Source organism: Schistocerca cancellata, chromosome 9, assembly GCF_023864275.1.
Source record: "Schistocerca cancellata isolate TAMUIC-IGC-003103 chromosome 9, iqSchCanc2.1, whole genome shotgun sequence".
In the NCBI taxonomy this organism is placed as follows: Eukaryota; Metazoa; Arthropoda; class Insecta; order Orthoptera; family Acrididae; genus Schistocerca; species Schistocerca cancellata.
The window spans coordinates 17,546,068-17,567,353 of NC_064634.1; the positions used below are offsets into that span (position 1 = coordinate 17,546,068).

The 21,286-nt window shown below is 39.9% G+C and overlaps 1 protein-coding gene across 1 annotated transcript in view; it reads right to left on the bottom strand.

Moving 5' to 3' along the window:
• Positions 1-4,319: 4,319 nt before the first annotated feature.
• Positions 4,320-21,286, bottom strand: part of LOC126100883 (odorant-binding protein 59a) — a 211,219-nt gene continuing 194,252 nt past the window's right edge. The window contains exons 7-8 of the mRNA XM_049911551.1: positions 14,487-14,554; positions 4,320-4,522 (exon numbers count right to left, since the gene is read on the bottom strand). Coding sequence (XP_049767508.1) covers positions 4,409-4,522; positions 14,487-14,554 — 182 coding nt within the window. The 3' untranslated portion in view covers positions 4,320-4,408. The remainder of the gene's footprint in view (positions 4,523-14,486; positions 14,555-21,286) is intronic.

Genomic DNA, 21,286 nt, shown 5'->3' on the forward strand with positions numbered 1-21,286 from the left:
ACTAGGCATATTTTTCATATACACTCTATAACTCAGTCTACCACGAAAATGGCAAATTCCTTCATCTATAGTAATATTTTTGCTTGGCTTGTAAGCCTTTCCACTTTGGGTCATGCATCTGTCAAATATAGGTCTTACCTTATGAATAGGATCGTGACCTATCTGGTTTTTAGGAATATATGTTGCGTTTTCTACGAGATGTAACATTCGTAGAATTGACAAAAATCTATCTCCTGGCGGACACTTTGCCGCAAATGAGGACTGCAACATGGGATTTGTTGACCAGTAGTCAGACAGTTTTGGTTTCTTGACTAGGCACATATGCAAAATAATACCAAAAATTTTATACAGTTCACTGAGTTTCACTGTTGTCCACTTACACCATACTGACTGAGGCTTCAGTTTTCCTGTAGCACTTAGTGTCTCTATCATCAATCTAGTGTAGCGGTTTGTCTCTCATTTGATCAGTCTCACCAGTTCTTCATCGAAAAAGTACTTGAAACAATCAAACACTGAAGAATGTTGGTCAATCCCATCTTGAATTCCACAGGATTCAGAAAAAACAGGAAGCTGGCGAGTGATTGTATCGTCATCTGTCCACTGGCCAGAAGAATATGGCAAATTGCAATGACCAGTAGTGTTTGTTGTGACAACGATGTCAACAGCCTCATCTTCAGGTCTTCCTGATGGTTCACCGTCCGAGGGATCGTTTGCATCTATAAGAAAATTCGTAAAAATTATCTTATTTCTGACCAGGAATCAAACCACAGAATTACGGAAAATTTGGACAAAAAATAGCTTACCATCACTAATGTCAAAATCTGCAATTTCTTCATCTAATTCTGAACCACTATTGTTCAATAAAAACTCTATTTCTTCATCTCGCAAGGCCATGACGAAAATAAAGTGCAAAGCTATCAGCCGACAACAATCTAAAGTTTCCAACTGTCGCGCGCTTGTTGTAAGTCGAGTGTGAGTGTGGCAAAGCAAATGACTCAAAATATACTCCTGTACCACCTCCAACAGTGACATATGCAGCCATCTATAATTTTTTCTTGGTACTAGGATAACCAGATAGTACTTTTAAACCTACAGAATATGAAACTCATGCACTGGGAGTCGTTGACATCGCTGATAATCGTCAGACGTAGGAGCTACGTCGATCGTCTTTTTGGGGTACTGTCAGACCGACGTAGGAGCTACGTCGCTCGTCTTGAAAGTGTTAATGAACCATTCCAAATTGTTAATTGGTACCACACTTGAAGGATTACAATCATGTCTTAAACAGGAAACAGGACTTAAGAGCACTTGACTGCGATAAGGCATACATGAAAATCCCTGTGGCTCAAAATACATTCCAAAAACAACAATAATCACGCCTATCAGATTATTTGAGAGGTTATTCATGCCTTTTGTCTTCAGAAACACTGCCCTGATGTGGCAGCAATTCATAAATTCAGTGCTATGAGGTTTACCACACTGCATTGCTTATGTTGATGAAATTCTCATAATTTTGAAGGCTGTAGAAGCCCATTAACAGCATCTCGCTCAAGCTTTTGAACACTTTGCTGCTCACAGTATTGTACTCAACATGCCAAGGTTTGTATTTGGCAGACCAGAGATAACCATCTTGGAACATGAAATTTTGTCAAAGGGATCATACCCCTTACCTGGGGAAGTCAAGGTAGTATTGAACATTCCATGCCCGGTTACAGAGAAGGAAATATGCAGGTTCCTCTGTATACTCAATGTTTAACATTGCCACCTGCCATGAGCCAGTGAATTGCAAGAACTTCTAACAGCTGTGTTGGCCAGCCCCAGGGCAAAAGGCAGGGCACTGTCGCAATAGCCACAGCCAATGATCTACAAGTACAAGGCAGCCAAGAAGACCCTAGCCGATGCTGTGCTTCCCGCATACCCTGCCTGCGAAAGATGTGTGGTGGTTGATGCTAGTCAGGTCACACTTGGCACAGCACTTAAACAGTATACCCATGAGATATGGCAGCTCCTCGTCTTCTTTTTGTGCAAACTAATACTAGTGCAACAAAAGTGTACTGCGTATGATCAGGAATGTTGGCCATTTCTACAACAATGAAATACTTCTGCACATAGCTAGAAGCACAGGTCTTCATAATATACACTGGCCCCAAGCATCTCTCATAAGCCTTCCATCAAAACCAGCTCGAGTGCAAAGCTCAATTCTCCACAGATGTACAATGCATCTCAGGGTAAATAACATTGTGGCTGACTGTTTATCTTGGGTTAGTGCTGTCACAAACACCATTGATCTGTTGCACCTGTGTGACATACAGCTGTCTGATCAAGAGTTACTTAATCTTCTTCAAGAGACAGAAACTGGACAACTTGAACTCATGAATGAGCCTAGAGCAGATGCTCATCTATACTGTGACACTTCAGCTGGAAAAATATGCCCATATATCTCAACAGGTCTACACAAGAATCTTTTCCATGGCCTACATAACCACTGCTGCCCAGGCACCAGAGCATCAACAAAACTTGTTGCCTCCCACTACGTTTGATCTGGGGAACAAATAGTTTGTTTGCAGTGGGCTCATGCATGCACAACTCGTCAACAAAGTAAGATTGCTCACCATCTACATGCACTCATTGGAAACTTCCCACATACAATTGAGAGATTGACCCATGTTTATGTAGATGTTCTGGGACCTCTGCTGCCATCAGATGGACAATACTATTTATTGGTGGTTATAGATTCACAAGATGGCTCGAAGTGGTTCTGGTTGACAACATCTCCACTGAGACGTAGGCAGTGGCATTCATGTCACAGTGGGTCACGCAATTTGGCTGCCCATTACATATCACTACCAACAGGGGATACCAGTTAGAATCAGAGTTATTTACACATATGAGCAAATTTCATGGCACTACCCACCACCTCACTACCAGCTACCATTCAGCTAGCAATGGGATGGTGAAGTGTTGACACCAGTCGCTTAAGGCAGTGCTCATGTGCTATGGCAATAACTGGACTACAGCCTTACCCCTTGTTTTACTCGGCCTGCGAGTGGTACATAAAGCAGACTTGTAAGTGACACCAACAGACCTAGTATATGGCAACACATTGTACTTACCAGGAGAATTTACTGATTGTATTGCTTCATCGAAGGAAACTACACCAACCAGAATTTATGTTGCAGCTTAGAAAGCATATCACACAGGTCTGACCCCAGCCAGCATCATGGCATGGACAACATCCCTCATTCGTGCATAAGATATTATTGAATAGTGCTCACGTCATGCTATGTCATGATGGAATTAAACAAGCCTTTTCACCACCATATGCTGGTCCCCACCATGTCCTCACCTGCAATGACAGAATCTGGACATTCTAGTTAGTAGTAAACACAGCACTGTCTCAATGGACCACATTACACCTGCCTTTGTGTTTGAGGACCCCGTTGATAGATCCCCGCCTAGTTGACCACCTCCACCACCTTCTACGGCGATCAGCCAACTCCTGCCTCACCGATGCCACAGCTGCTGTGCCATATCTGTTCTGGTCGGCATGTCCACTTTCCTGCAAGATTCCTCAACAGTGTCAAGTCTCGTGGATACCGACAATGCTCTGCTTCTCCACGGGGGGCTGATATGGCGACCAGTGGAGACTGCGTGCTCAGTGGGCCGGAACAGCTGATCGCCAGTAACATCGTGGAGGTTTGCATGCTGGCCACTTACAGTGCTGCCTCTCACACTTTTCCTTGATGTGAGAGCAGAGTGTTCTTTAAACTTGCTGTATGTTGCAGCTGAAAATTATTCTTCTCTTGTTGTGTGTTTTAGAGTCAAGATGTTCATTACAACTGAGACTTGATAAATGTTACTCTCTTTTCATTTATGTTTATTTCTATGGTAATTTGGAGAGATTACAGCAGTGATAATCAGGAGATAGTTGTAGATTACAAGTTCATTAACTGTAGACACCATGTAATATACACAAGTAAGTGGCAGTCTTTTAGCCCTACAAGACTCAGCTTCAAGATGTACATAACTATCTTCTTAGAAAATTACAATCACATTCATACAATTACTAAACTTGTACTAGAATATAAACAGGAGCTATGTAGCTTTTTTCTAAGAAACAGCTTTCCTGCTCATTTACTAGGTTACACTTAGCCGGCACAAATTGTATAAAGTTATTGTTTCTCTTTTGTTTAATATACCGTGAGTCATTCCACATTACTGAAAGTGCTCTTTCTTAATGGGATGTAGGTAACAAAAAAAAATGAAACAGAGAATAACAACTTGAAAAGACAATTTAATAATATATTTTATTTTGCTTATCATAATTTTTAAAGTAAAAGTTTGAACATGTGGTCTTGTACACTGAAGATCTGTGCCATCTTTCTTTTATACATGCAAGTATTAGTACTTAATTCCACTTCTTGTTCCCATACTGGTTATTGCTGTTATTTCCATTGTTGTTTCCATTTTTATTCTGGTTGCTTTGTTGGTCGTCTTCTTGCTCACCCCAATCTTCACAGTTCTGTGCAGCAGAAAAAAAATCTTGGTTCATAGAAACAAAACAAACTGAAATTGATTCTCTCTCCCTTCCTCCCCTGCCCCCTCTCCCTCTGGTGAATAATTTTATTAGAAACAAAGTAATAAGCTTACAGGGATACTTTTCTTGACTAGGAATGCACATATTCCAGCAACACTGAATCCAAGACTGGAAGCATTTCTGGAAGGCTCCTTTTGCAAGGACATACAGCTGCTCTGCCAGTGTCAGGAACAGTGTCAAAACATTTTTGTTTAAGCATAGTTTTAATTTTTGGGAAGAGCTGAGAGTTGCATGGTGCTAAATCTGTTGAATAACGCAGATGTGGATGAACAAGAACACTTTTTCTGGACCAAAATGTCATCAGTCGAAAGCAAGGTGTGGCATGGCATGTTGTCACAATGGAGAAGGAAGTGATTTTCTCATTTTTCTGGTCTTCCTTAGTAATTTGTTTTGCAGACACTCCAGTACACCTCTGTAAAATTTGGCATTTAAGTTGTTCCCCTGGGGACAAACACTGATGGCACTATGCCCTCAATATCGAAAAAAAACAGTGACCACAACTTGGATATTCGATTTTCACTAACATGCCTTTTTAGGGTGAGGGGATTCTGGTTTTTCTAAGGGAGCTCTGAATTTTCTTCTCACGGTCATACTCACAGACACAAGTTTAATCTCTAGTTACAATTTTCTACATGAAATCCAGATCATGATGAAAATTCTTCAACTCCATGCAGACTGACACATAATTTTCATTCTGTTCATTACTCAAAAGTCTGGGAACAAATTTTGCACTCTCATCTCATTTACAAATTATCAGTTAAAATGCTTTGCAAGGACCTGTATGAGACATTAAGTTCTCTGGTAAGCTCTTGAATAGTTATTCACCTGTTTGAACAAATAATTTGTGGCACTTTTTGCATGTTTTCTTCTGTTTTTGAGGTTTGTGGATATCCTCAATGCTGCTTGTTTCTACCAATTCTTCTCATTTATGCTTTTAAATCACTCATACCACTTGCAGAAGGTCTAACAGTCTTCAGAGTTACAGCATTATTGCCATAAACAAATTTCAGAATTTCATGCATTCCTTTGCACTTTTTTGCAGCTTGAAACAAAGCCTGATGTTCACATATTTTCTAAAACCCATGACCTGTGTGATAGATGTGGTAAATACAACCTCACTTTAGCATCTCTCAACACCAGCTGATGAGTCAGAATGTTTTACAGCTTGATGCTGCCTGTCTCAGTGGATCAGGTGGTTGGGCAAATTACCTCAAATCATTGTAGTGTCAGCAGTTGCTGCTAAAAAAATTCATTAATTTATGGTAAAACTGCACTAGGTCCTGAAGTATGATACCAGATAGAAAGTGTTGTGGTAAAAGAGGGGCCGCAAGAAGGAGGGCAGAGAATTTATGCAGGTAGACACTGAATGAAAGATGCACAAGACCCTAGTTCTACTGATATTATAGACCCCTAGTTTAATGCATATCAGACACAATATGACAGAATACATTGCTGAAATGAAACCTCTGTGATGTGTAAAAAATATGAAAAAAAGTAGTTTGATGTTTTTAATCACATAGGATAAACAACAAACAACGGAAAAACCAGGATGGAATAATGACAATGAGGTATATCCTACCCACTATACTTCCCACACCTCCTACAGTGGTATTCTGCTACCCAGTGAACCCAAAAAATATCTATGTCCATCCCTACACCACCGTTCCTCCCAACCCCCTTGCCTTGTGGCTCATATCCCTGTGTCAGAGCTAGTTGCAAGCCATGTCCCATACATCCTCTACCACCACATACTCCACTCTGGTCACAGGCATCAGCTGTCTCATCAAAGGCAGGGCTACCTATGAAAGCAATCATGTGATCTACAAACTAAGCTGCAACCACTGTACTGCTTTCTGTGTGAGCTTGATAACCAACAAGTTGTTTGTCTGCATGAATGGACACTGACAAACTGTGGCCAAGAGACAACTGGGCTATCCAGTTGCAGAACATGTGACCCAATGCAACATGCTTCATTTCAATGGCTGCTTCACAGCCCATGCCATCTGGATCCTTCCTACCAACACCAGTTTTTCTGAATTTTGCAGGTGGGAACTTTCCTGGCAATATATTCTACAGTCCCAAAACTCCCTAGCCTCAGTCCTCACTAGTTCCTGTCCTCCTTCACCCACCCATCTCCTTCATCACTACCCTGCCTTCTGAACTAATCTCTCTCTTTTATGCCCCTCCTCTACTTCTCTGCATTTCTGCTCTCCCCTCCCCCCCCCCCCCTCCCTCCCTCCCTCCCTCCAGGCCCACCCATCCACCCTTCCTTCAAATGTCCTGACTGCACCTAGCAGCCCTATCCCGTCTCTGCATGACCCCATAAGCAGCACTACACCATCCCCCACCCCTAACCTGCTATTCATCTACATCCCAGACTCTTCCTTTTCTGCACCACCCACGATCTTCTCCCATGACATGCAGTTGCTCATAATCCAGCCTCAGTGACCAGAGACAGTGGTCATGTGTTTGTGAGTTGTGCTTGAGACAATGCGTAATGTTTTCTATATTAGTAGGCCTTTTGGCTGAAAGCTCACATGTAAAGCAGTCTTTTTGCTGTGCCTGTCTGCAGCTCAACATTTCCTCAATATAATGAGTTTCATAACAGGATCAATAATGCTACATGTAAAGTGTCATTAGCAAGAGCTCCATTTCTAGAGATAAGCAGAAAGTGAGGGCAAGATATACATTCCTACCAAGGGCTTTAAAGAAGCACAAAGCCATAGGGATTCTGAGGGTGCACATTATTAGTATGGACTGTAATAGTTAACTGTAAAAAAAAATTCAGTTGCTATAAAACCTAGTGGCATAGGTATTAAAGAGGACTACAAGAAATTACCAGAGGAACATGGTGAAAACATCAGACAGGAATGTATGCATCATATTACAGCAGTGTTTCACTATGCTTGTTGTGCATCCATTCCAAAGTGTACCTGCAAACACTGCTTATCCCTGTTGGAGTGAGGCATGCAGCTCCACAATCAAGGGCAGACATATGCATTTGCAGATGTTCAAATGCCAACCATTTGCAGACAGCCTCACAACCAGTGGAATAGCAGGGCTGAAATGCTGCCATGTTATAAAGGAGACAAGAAGATATTGTGCAGTGAATTCCTTAACACTGTCATTCTGCCATAGTATGGAAAGTAACCAGAGGGATTTCAGAAAAGGTTCAGTGGAGCATTTTCAATGTTGTAATGTGAATGTCACCAGAAAAATCATAATACTGTTGACAAAAAGTGGCAGAACATTTTTTTCACATCTGGTAGCCAGGATACAGTCTAACAGATGTAATTGATTTTCTAATTTATTTTGTCTATTCCTAGTTAGTATCTTTCATTACAGGGTGAAATCAGTAATTGTTTCGTAACTTAAATTCTATTGTTGACATATAAACCAATGTAAATTCTGTAATAATTGTAAACATTTCGAAAGCGAAATGCTAGTACTCTTAAAGTATTTATTTGACCATATTTGAAAACATGTTAGCAAAGCCAGCCCTTAATTAATTCCAAAGTAATTAACAGTTTTGTCAAAAGTATTATTTGCATATATTTGTTAATTTCTTGATTTAAACAAATAATTTGGCCTAAACCTTGCAGTAGAAAAAACAGCTAAAAGAACCAATTTTTGATGTATTCAGTTAATTTAATGAGTTAATTTTTAATTGTAATTTCTGTAAATTTAACTTCAAACAATTTGTAGTTTCAATATAGATTATTGTGATGATATATAAGGACCCAATTTTTGGTCATAAGACAGTCAGCCCACGGCCAAGTTTCTGACGAGTAACCTGTACTAGTTAGAACAACAATAATGCTTCATATTAACTGTGGAACAAGTGTTAAAGAATTAGGCCTTGTGTAAAAACAGTGACAGTGTCTGCTCTATATGCACCTGATTATTCTTTCAAGAACTGTGATCTTTGTGGTTAGTTTTTACTGCTCATAGATGTCCAACAGGAAACTGTTGTAGTAGTATGTGGAGCTTCACCTGCTAGCTAATAATGAGGCTTATTAAAGATACATAATAGTGCACTGGCCATATGACTGTGTGTTATTGGGGGATTATGAACAGTGAAATTAAAATACTATGAAACACAACTGTGTACCTGTCGGCTGAATAATTTGCAGTAGTCAGTGTCGGAATCCATAACCCATTTTCTCAGCCAGTGTAGCAAAGCAGTATGAGGACAATGAGAACAAAAAACAACAAACAAATAATTAAAAGCAGGTGGGACTGTCACAAGTGCCTCATGTAATGCCTCTGCTTCTAAGCTTAGGTGCTGCAGAGCACTGACAAATAATGGGATACCATGGTACTAGTTGGGTAGTGTCAAATCAAATGTACAGCATGATAGAGCACTTCTTATCAGAGGATTGGGCAAGTGCCATTACTCAGAAGGCACGTAGCCCCAGTCTCTTTAAAGTGGATCAGTGCATAACTTTATTACCAGGAAATCTACTGATGACTCACAGGTTCCACAGCTGATACACTCTTAAAAGTGAAAATATTATGAGATAAAAATACAGTCTCGGTTGTGGAGGTTTTTATTGTCAAATTTCAATTATGCATTTCATCTGTGATAGTCATCTTCAGATTATCTATAATGGAAAATATGACCAAATGGGTATAAGGAACTGTCTTGATCCCTTCTTGTGCAAGAACATAGTCTATGGGAAAATTTTTTATGCACACTTAAAGACACTGGTCTCAGTGCACTTTCTGATATCCTAATCATATTTTGCCAATGTATTAGCATTGTGTAATTATTTTTATGTACACTGTATGCTGTGAACATTTTCTATAAGCTTGCATAAAAACTTTTCCAGTACAGTACATTCTTGCACTAGATGGGATAGTATGTTTCTGTATACCTATTTTGTAATTTCATGCATTGTAGATAATCTGAAGATGTCTGCCATAGGCAAGATACATCACTGAAATTTGAAAATAAAATACTCTGCAACCAAGACTGTAGTTTTGCCTCAAATCTTACACTGGTTGCTGTATCAGATGCAGAAATGGAATAGAAGAAATTTTATTAAAAAGTTACTTTGAACTGAACAAATAATACCTTACTAGAGAAATATAGACCGAAAAATTAAATGGAACAAATGCAGTTTATCTAAATTAATCATCAATTAAATTCAGCAATATAAGGAAAAGGAAAGATTGCTATTCATGGTAAACATGACATGTTGATTTGCAGACAGGCACAACAAAGAGACTGTTACACATTTAGCTTTCAGCCAAAGCCTTCCTCAGAAAAGAAAACACACACACACACATTCATTAACACAAGCAATCACACACACACATGACTGCCATCTCCAGCAGCTCTGGCTGGAATGACATTCCAGTCCAATATTCTGAAGATGGTGGTCATGTATTTGATGGGTGTGCTTGCTTGTGTTAATGAATGTTTTCTTTTCTAAAGAAGGCTTTGGCTGAAAGCTAAATGTGTAATAGTCTTTGTTGTGCCTGTCTACAACTCAACATGTCTTCTTCATGGTGAGTAGCACTCTTTCCTTTTCTTTATATTATTGATATTCCAACCTGGGCTTTCCATTGATCAATAAAATTGATTTTTTAAGAAAGTAAATATAACAATGAAGATGTGCTTTAAGTTATGAGTTTCTGAGCTGCTGAATTCATCCCTATGGTGTTCTGTAATTATATCATAAACCAACAAAAAAACAAGACCATTGATTTATTTGTATTTTTCATCAATACATTAGCAACAGTTTCTTATCTTTTCCATGATGAAATTTCTTCTGACTTTAAATGTTCCTATCTCAGAAATCACCACCTAATTTCTGAGTACACATTTATTAGGAAAACCATCAGAAATGAACTGCATCTACATGTACATTTTCATTCTTGAAAAGGCCCGCAATACCACTTAGTTATAGTTGATCCTCAGACAGCTCAAGCAGTGGAGCTTCTGAAACATCTTTTCATTGTTACATGGCACTTCCTTTGACATCACTATTTCAGATATGGGAGTTGAGGCTGTCCTACTTGACATATTTGAGCAAGAGAACCATTTACCTCAGAGTATGCTGCAAGTTACCACCTTCATTTGCTATTAACAGCATAATGTCAATAATGGAAGAGCCTATACAGGCATGGACAATTTTGTGATTTTCTTTTTTCTTCCTGTAACCCTGCTACTGCTACATGGCAATCACAGGTGACAATTCAAGAAGTCAGAAGAAGGAATGGCGTGCAGTAGTTTCAAAGAGAAACTTGTGCATGTTGTTGTGTCTAAGAATGGTGTGTTAGTTAGTTAGGTTGGTGCATCTTGGTCAACATATTAAGTGAAATAAGAATAAGGAACTAGATTCTAAAACTGGTCTGTGTATCAATGAAAATTGTTACAAAACAATTGATAACAGATTATTGATGAGAAAAATAAAATTTGACATTAAGAAAATTGGCAGCAGACTATTTGCATGCTTAAGTCCCACTTTGCAGTCATTTGTCAAGACTTTCTGTAACTAATACCAAATTTAAAACTGTGGAACATGAAATGACTGACATGCCTGAACCTATAGATTTTTCAGAGCTACATTATGTGAATAACCTGAATGGCAGAATGATACAAAATGTAATTGAGAGTTTCATGTAGAAGATACATAGGAGAAATTGATGTCAATGTCTAGGATGGAGGACAGTGGGCTGAAGAAGACTAGATGATGTGGACAGGAGAGAAGATGTTGAAGCTGTAGAGAAATGGGGATAGAGTGCATTGGTAATGGGTCCAGATCATGAAGATACAATCAATGAAACTGAACCAGAAAGGGGTTTAGGATTTTATGAGACTAGTGGCTTCCTGGATGTTGATCTCCACCTCCCTGATGGCTCCATAAAAACCCTGTCTATATCAAGCTGACCAACTATAAAAAGTACTTCCATTTTGAGACCTGACATACCTTCCATGGTAAAAGGTCTTACCCATGCAGTCTGGGCACCTGTGATGGCATACATGCAGTGTTGAGCAATTCCTTGCCCAGTATGTTGAAGGTCTTCACAGACAGGCACTACTCTCCAATCATAGTTCCTTAACAGCTCTCCTGTGCTATATATACTCTTGCCTCTAATCCCCAAACCACACACATGACCCAGCTCCAAAAGCATACCCCCTTCATTACCTATGAAACCAGACTGGAAACGTTTAACCATGTCTTTAACATATTTTGCCAGGATTTTGAATACTTATTATACCTTGATAACTGGAACATCATTACCACTATCACCTCTACCATTCCCAAACTTGTATTCAACCACTGACCCAATCTACAAAATATCTTGTCCTATATGTATGCCAGACCTACTTTAAATCTCTTGCCACATGGATCATATACACGTGAAAGATGCAGATGCAAGACCTATGTCGTGCACTCGTCCAGACCACCCTAGTCCTGTCCTGTCACAAACATAGTGTTAGAGTCACTTGCAAAAGCAGTCATGTCATATACCAGCACTGCTGGAACTTTTATGTAGCTTTCTATGTGGGCATGATCACCAGAAAGCTGTCAACCTGAATGAATGGTGTCTGATGAGCTGTGGCTAAGTTGCCCAAGTGGTCCACCCAGTGGCAGCTTTTGCTGCTGAGCACAATTGCTCAGCTTCAGTGACTACTTCACAACATGTTCTGTGTGACCACTCCCCCCTCCCCCCCCCCCCCCCCCCCCCAGCAGACATATTGCAACTGATGTATTTACATGTACATCCAGTGAGGTCATTAGGCAAGGCATGGAGTAATGTGTGTGTGTGTGTGTGTGTGTGTGTGTGTGTGTGGTTGTGTAGCTGATAAAGGCAAGGCATGGAGTAGTGTGTGTGTGTGTGTGTGTGTAGTTGATAATTGCTCTTACAATACCTCTTTTATCTTGCAATCTTCCTTGCACAATCTCAGCTGGTGTCTGCACCACAGCCACAGCCACCACTGCCCCCATCATACTCACTTCACCCTGTCAGTCTATACTCAAGGCATTCCTCTCTGCACTAGGTCTCTTCCACTGTTGTATCTCTCCCATCACTCTTGTAATCCCCTTATCTTTTGCATCACCCACCACACAAGTCCCCCTTCCTGCCTCAGGGAGGGTAATTTCAGCTGTAGCTCTAGAGTAATGTGGTTGTGCTTGGGTATGTCTGTCTTGTAATAATTTACCCTGAAGAAAGTTATGGTCCAAAACTTCAGCAATGCTTCCAGTCTTGTTATGTGCATGTTGACTGCTCAACTCTTTAGCTAAGAGGGTAATCCCAAAAGTAAGGTCTCCAGTTTTTTTATAAGTACAGAACTCTGTTTGTGTGGCAGTTTTGTCACAGTGTTATGAAGAGTGCTTCATGCGCTGTGTGTAAACACGTGTACGCCACGCTGAGGCGCTCAGTCTTGACTTGGAAGTCATTGAGAATGGAGCTCTTGTTGGATGTTACTGCCAAGTGTGAACTGCACACAGTTATTCGGTTTTTTAACACACAGGGTACTGCGCTGATTGAAATAAATTGCCAATTGACAGAAGTGTATGGTGAGTCGTGCATGGATGTCAAAAATGTTCGTAAGTGGTGTAGAGAGTTTTCAGCTGGTTGGACCGAAATTCACGATGAAAAAAGGAGTGGGAGACACTCAATTTCTGAGCAGACAGTGTTAAAGGTTGATCAAAACATGCATGAAGATTGGTGGATCATCCTGGATGATCTCTGCAAGTTGGTTCCTGAGGTTTCCTGAAGCATCACTCACAGAATTTTAACAGAAACATTGAACTACCAGAAGGTGTGTGTAAGATGGGTGTCACGCATGCTGACTGAGGGCCACATGGCCACATGCAGTGACGAGTTGATGCTTCTCGTGCATTTCTTCAGCTGAACAGGACAACTTTCTGGACTCAACTGTAACGGGTGATGAAACCTCAGCATACCACTTTACATCTGAGACAAAGCAACAATCACGTCAGAGGCAGCATCCTTCTTCGCAACATGGTGGTGAGCTGGTATGACATGGGCATACAAAAATTGCCACAGCATCTACAAAAATGCATCAACAGAAATGGTGATTATGTCAAAAAATAGCTAAATGATCAAGCTGTAAACTGATGTAAGCTATTGTAGAAATAAACATATCTATGTACATACAAAAAAAAAGGAGACCTTACTTTTGGGATAACCCTCATATATAGTAAGTGGTTACCTTTACTCCTTCCATTATATGTATTCCATCTAGGATGTGACCATATCGTATTATATTATTAAAGATACAAGGATTAATGGTCATTAACAGCATCAGAAAATCAAATGCAAAGGGCAACCTAAAATGTCACTAATGTGTGTACTATCCGTTGACAGATGTCACTACATGTTGTGGTTGACTTTCAAAGGATTATAAATTCAAAATTTATCATAATAAAGACATTAAAACACTGATAAAAATTGCTTTTCATCTTTCAACATAAACTGGCATGTGGACAAAAAGTAAATATTAATGGAAATAAACTATTAGGTTACCACAAATTTTTGGTTCAGGAACAATAGAATCAGCCCTACTTTACAAAATACCAATTGACAAATAGCAGTTTGGCCTTTTATTCCACATAACAATTATCTGAAATATTAAATGAAAATTAGGTATAGAGAGGAAAAAATCATTTTTGTTCCTTCAACATTCTCTGTTACATTGCAAAAACAGAAGTTCAGTGCTCAATAATGAGCTTTTTTGTAGAAATAAATTATTTCATGTGTCTCCTTAACTCTCCATATATCTCAAATGAAGAATATTTCTCTGAAATCTTAATATTTCTCTATATTTTAGTAGTTAATTGTGCTTTTGGGTAGTATAGGTAACGGATACGTAAAAATATTGTGTAGAAAATTGATATGTTGACCATACCTCACGTCCTTTTTGCCGAAGACACAATGCCACATTCTTTGAAAGATCACATTTGCTCCCTTTTCGATCTGCACAAGAGAAAATTGCAAAGGACATGTAACACAAATTTTATTTTCATTATGAAAATCATATTCAACAAAATTTTATGTTGCTTTGTTTTGAAAACCAACTAATCATTGTTCTCAAGGCAGTTGCATACTATTGCAGTAGGGTGTGAGCTGGCAATTACTGTACAAACATTATAAAAAAGTGTTCTCATATCACCATGGACATGGAAAAGAGTGAACACGTAATTTCTCTCCCATATTGAGTTGCTACTATTTGGATTTACATGAAAGGTAGAACAAGGAAAAACAAAGATGGTCTTAGTTTAAATTAGAATAGATGCTTTTTTCATCCATTGTGAGATAATCATGGATGTAGAACGCAACAGGAAACAAGAATATACAATACATATTTACAAATAAAAAAAAATGCTAATGTACCTCCCATAGAACTCAACTGAAGTGGTCCAAATGGATATGGAATTAATCGGAAAATCCCAAGCTTATTTTCATTTGAAAGATAATAACAAACTTGCCACAAAACATGTAAATGTTCAGTACATAAAGTGTGTATTAGAAATCTTGGGCTATTATAGCCACACATAATGAATGATAAAAATCAGTTTACATAATATATACACATCAGTCACAGATCTTCTAAGAAATTCATCAATAGAGTAAAAGGAGTTGGCCACCAACTAATCCTTCAGGCTCTTCCTGAAATTTATTAGTAATTAAACTTTTTGTGACTGATGTTAAGTTACTGAAAATTGTGTTCCTGAATAATGGACATCTTTCTGGAGCAAAGTAAGTGACTTTAAATCTCTGTGAAGATTATTATTATTTTTAGTATTGATGTCATGAACTGAGAGTTGGTTTGAAAATCAGATATATTTTTAATTAAAAATGTTTACAAACAATAAATAAAGTTTTTGTATGTCCATCCTTTTGACAGGAGGTCTTTGGGACAATGGCATTTACTATTGTGAGAAAATGAAACACGTACAGCTGCCCCTATGATTTTATTTATTTTGTTGCAACCAGTTTCGGCACTTCAGTGAACCATCTTCAGGCTGTAGTTGAGGTGAAAGTGGTTGACATGATCCCAATGTACATTGCATCAGTGGCTAGCATAACTTTGGAGTCAGCACTCTAACCATCAACTGCCGACTGGTTGCAACAAAATAAATAAAATCATAAGGATGGCTGAACGCATTTCATTTTCTCACAAACAATAAATATTTTGGGAAGCATTAGTTAGTATCTCTAGTTCCCTAAACAGGACTCTGCAGGACAACAAATAATAATTATTAAAAGTTTTTGGACCTGGAAAACCTTAGGCTGGCTTCATGCATTATCCCAAAAAACAATCCTCTAGGAGATTATAGAGGGAAAGAATGTGAAGATTGCTAGCTTCTCTATTCTTACATCAACTATATCTGACAACATCTGCATTACAAATGAGAGTCTGTTTAGGCACTTCAGCAGTTCCTACCAATTGAATTTATTATCAAGCTCTACTACCAAGAATTTAACAGTGTCAACCTCTTCTATCTCCTCGTCATCATATTTCAGGCATATAAAGGCAAGTAAACCTCATATAATTTCTGAACCACAGACAGTATTATGAAAAGGATAGTTGCTACTCACCACATAGTGGAGATACTGAGTTGCAGATATGCCTTTATAGACCGTAATTATCCTCCCAACCTTGTACAAAAATAAATCTGCTGTGCCTTATCTTTCCAGTCACCACCATCTCCCAAAGTCTCTGTCAAGCCACAGAGGAGAATTCCCCTCATAATTCAGTACTACCCAGGACTGGAGCAACTGAATTACGTTCTCCATCAGGGTTTTAACTACCTCTCATCGTGCCCTGAAATGAGATGTGTCCTGCCCATTATCCTCCCACAGAGGTATTCCACTGTCCACCAAATCTACACAATATACTCACCCATTCCTACACAAACCCAGCTCCCAACTGTTTACCTCATGGCTCATAGCCCTGTAACAGACCTAGATGCAAGACCTGTCTCATACATCCTCCCACCTCCTACTCCAGTCCGGTCACAAACGTCACCTATCCCATCAAAAGTAGGGCTACATGTGAAACCAGTCTTGTAATCTACAAGCTAAGTTGCAACAACTGTGCTGCATTTTATGTGGGCATGACAACCAGCGAGCTGTCTGTTGGCATAAATGGCCACCAACAAACTGTGGCCAAGAAACAATGGACCACCCTGCTTCTGAGCACATCTCCCAACATCTCATCCTTATTTCAGTGACTGCTTTGAAGCCAGTGCCATATGGATCCCTCCGACCAACACCAGTTTTTCTGAACTGCGTGGGTGTGAAATCTTCCTGAAATATTTTCTATGTTCCCGTAGCCCTCCTGGCCTCATCCTTAATTAGTCATTGTCCTCACCCATCTAGCCCCTTCCCTGTTCCCATTCCAGCAGTACACAGCCATCTATTCCACCAATGCACCCAGCCGTTTTACTTCTCTCCTGTCCTGTGACCCTCCTCCCTCCCACTCTCCCCTGCCCACACTCTAACCTCCCAACTTCACCTAGCTGCCATACCCTCTCTCCACCTCATCCCTGCATGCTCCCCACCAGCACCTCACCACCCCCAGCATTATCCTACTGTTCCTTCCCCTCCCCACTGCTAATAACCTGGCTTCAGTTGTCAGAGACAACATTGAGTGAGTTGCATTTGTGTGAGTTTTTGTGTGTGTGTCTGTCATCTATTTTTGACAAAAGCCTTGCTGGCTGAAAGCTTATTTTATGACAGTCTTTTTGTTGTTCCCATATGTGACTCAGCATCTCCACTATATGGTGAGTAGCAACTATCTTTTTTATAATATTGTTACATTCTATCCTCGATTTTTCCATTGTTTGAACCACATACAATATGGTTTCAAAGTTTAGTGCCAAACAATTTGCTATTAACCATGTATTAACTCCCATGAAAATTTCATTAACCAATCTTTCTAAAACTGTATCTGATTTGCTATTTGTTGTAAAGTTCTATCATTTGTAAATGAAACAAACTTGGCTTCTGGTAATGCTACTAAGGAAAAGAACCTTGAAGGATACTGCTCCAGTCATGTCATAAATTCTCCACAATATTCTGGCAGACTTATTGCCTCTTCAAATGGTTCCTTACTGCTGCTCTGCTTGAGTTGGAATCCTAAATATGTTGGCCACTCACAGGTGGTGGTGGCAATGCTGTGGGTGATGATGCCTGACTGTGAAGTGTGGCCCTCAGACAACACACAATCACTGCCTGGTGCTGAACACACTGTGTGGGCACACTTTCCTTTTTCTTGGTTCAGTTCAGGGTTCCACACCTAACTCAGTTGTATGCCACTGTCTTTGTTAATTACCCATGTTGGATCCTAATTTCAATGACCTCTTTAATCATGCAATTCTGGATGGTGGAGGACTGCCTAAGTAACTTGGTTTTGTTGTAATCTATAGCAAGCCTGTTGAGGAGAGGAAAGCACAAGAGTTGACACTTACTCACTGCCCTTATTAGTGAGCATTCATTGTAAAATGTAGCTTTCAGAAATCATTATGCAGCACAGGGGAAATGCAAGCTGTACACTGTCTCCAGAGGAATGACATTAAGTTAAGTTCAAGTAGACAATATAAGTTAACAGCAGTTTTAAATGTTTCCATATATACTTAAGGATATAGTGCTTAAAGTGAAGAGTAGATCATTTAAAACTGATGAAAAGTAGCATTATGACCAGGTCAGGAACTTCAAAGCAAAGGTAAGACACAGGAGTATCAATTTATAACATGCTAGTGCAGGATGCATAGCTACAGTCAAAACTTACAGACCTACATTGTGGCAGGCTGTTGTGTGTTGTTTTAGAATAAAATAACTCTTGTAGACTCATATGAAAGTATCATTAACATAAATTTCCACAACTCTGTAAGTTTGCAACTATTATTAAGTTGACATTTGGACCTATGTATTTGTGTGAACAAATTTTCTCGTAATGAAGAGAATGAAACCTGTCCCTGAAGCTCACTGATAGACTGTGGTTTAAAAGTTACATTCTAATTAGCAGTGCTCAGATAGTAGTACCAGACACTGATGCCATAGTGAAAAGGAAAATGAGTTGTACTGATCTGTTTCTATGTGTAACAAGTGAACAAAACAGTTACAAAATGTAAGTTGATGTCAGTTTAAACTTTGTCCAAAAACAACATTCATCATAAGGTGGTAACAGTTGTAACAAGTGTCATATTTCATACTTAGCTACCCCAAGTTCTTCACCTTAGCAATTAAAAGAATTGTATGTTTTGTTTCATTGTAATTTTTCAACAGTGCAGTATCTGGCATGTCACACGGGACACCTCAGGTGTTGCTTGTATTGCCCATGAGCTCTGCTGATGAGGCATCTCCAAATGTACTCCGTGTGGCTGATCTTGCCTCACAGCAAGATGAGTGGCAGGTGGTAATACACTCACATCACTCAAGTTGGAGGGCCCATATGGGGACTGGGTGTCTGGCCTTGACTGTTCACCATGTGGGTGAGCAGATGACCATTCTCTCAGCAGGGACTGAGCAGGCGCTCCTGTGCATGGGTCTGCTGGTTACTGGGTGCTCCGAAGTTAGGCATTTTATGGAGCCCTTTAGGGAGATAGTATTGTGGGCCAGAAAGAAAGTCAATGAGCACTAGGTATGTCTACATGGGGAGGGGAGGGGGGAGGCCTTATCCAAGATGTGGAGGAGGCCTTGCCTGCAGCTATCTAGTGTGCAGGGTGCAGTCATCTGCATGTTGTGGCTCGTGTCGGCACCAATGACACCTGTTGCATGGGTTGAGGCCATCTTCAGTTCATACAGGTGGAGATGGTGAAGGCTGCTGCTCTCATGCACAAGGTGTAAGTAGAGCTTGCTATTTGAGCATTGTTCCCAGAGCTGATCGGGGTCCTTTAGTTTGGAACCAAGTGGAGGGTCTCAACAAAGGCTTTATTGACACTGAAATGTAGTGATGGGACAATCAACTGTTTTTAACAATTGATTGATCAGTTGATTGTTTTTTTTGTTCAGTTGGCTTTTTCAGTCAAATGAAACAACCAAATGAAATTAGTCTCTGCGCCCATATTTTTACGCGTTCACCACATTTGAGTGGCGTTATTCAGTGAGGGACAACTCTCAATGCAAGACAACTGACTGATAAAAGTTTCCATCAGTTGCGGCTGTTATATGAATGCTTTCACTCTCACTGTATTTGAGTGATTTTACTTACATCTTTTTCAAGCCTTTTTGGTTATCTACATCTACATCTACATCTACATCGACATACATACTCCGCATGCCACCTGACTGTGTGTGGCAGAGGGTACTTTGAGTAGCTCTATCGGTTCTCCCTTCTATTCCAGTCTTGTATTGTTTGTGGAAAGAAAGATTGTCGGTATGCCTCTGTGTGGGCTCTAATCTCTCTGATTTTATCCTCATGGTCTCTTTGCGAGATATATGTAGGAGGGAGTAATACACTGCTTGACTCCTCAGTGAAGGTATGTTCTCCAAACTTCGACAAAAGCCCGTACCGATCTACTGAGTGTCTATCTTGCAGAGTCTTCCACTGGAGTTTATCTGTCATCTCCGTAACGCTTTCACGAGTACTAAATGATCCTGTAACGAAGCGCGCTGCTCTCCGTTGGATCTTCTCTATCTCCTCTAACAACCCTATCTGGTATGGATCCCACACCGGTGAGCAGTATTCAAGCGGTGGGCGAACAAGTGTACTGTAACCTACTTCCTTTGTTTTCAGACTGCATTTCCTTATGATTCTTCCAATGAATCTCAGTCTGGCATCTGCTTTACTGACGATTAATTTTATATGGTCATTCCATTTTGAACCATGACTAGGATTGACAGCTGCTTTGGAGACAAAGTATCTTATTTCAAAGAGATGTGAATGAAAAATATATTTCTAAAAATAAAGTATATTCAGAATGTGTGTATTTACTTGCTGAAATACAAATTTTTGTACTTTCTTCATCAAACATCAATTTTCTGTGGGATTTAAGAGTTTGTGGTGCCTCTGGTGTAAAGCCAGGACTAGGCCATCTTTGATTTATCTTTGTCTATGTTCACTCGGTGCGCTACGTTTGTACACCCATGTTGTATTCACTTTCTTATGTGTTTAAATAAATGTATATTCGACATATAAAGTGTGTTATTACCGCTGTACAACATGTAATATCCACAATGGTGACCCTGACATTGTCGTCGTGTGTTCGCAAATTATTTTTTGCTTCTTTTCATCATTAATGGACTTCGTGTGCTGGCCCACATTGTCTTCGGAACAATGGATCTACCAGTGTCTTTCTGGGCTAGTGCCTCACATCCTATTAACTGTGATTGCGTACTTAAAAGTGTACCTAATATGTGTTTGGTTAAAAGCAAACAATTACCTATGCCCAGCCATTCCAGCAGCCACGTAACCGTAACTGCCCCAACATGGCCACTGTCAAGTGCAACTACGCAGCAATGGCTGTTGCACGGACAGTACATGCCACTTGGTGACATTGTGAACAATAATCCAGTGAATTATGTTGTGGTTCACCCCTCAGCTATGCAGGCTCTTTCAGTTTGGTTTGATGTGCTGACAAATTTCTAGAACTGTAATTTGAATGATCAAGTGCACGGGATCGCGCATTCTTATCTGCCTGCCACCATAACACCCCCCCCCCCCCCCCCCCCCCTGCATGCCATCTTGGTGATGCTGGTTAC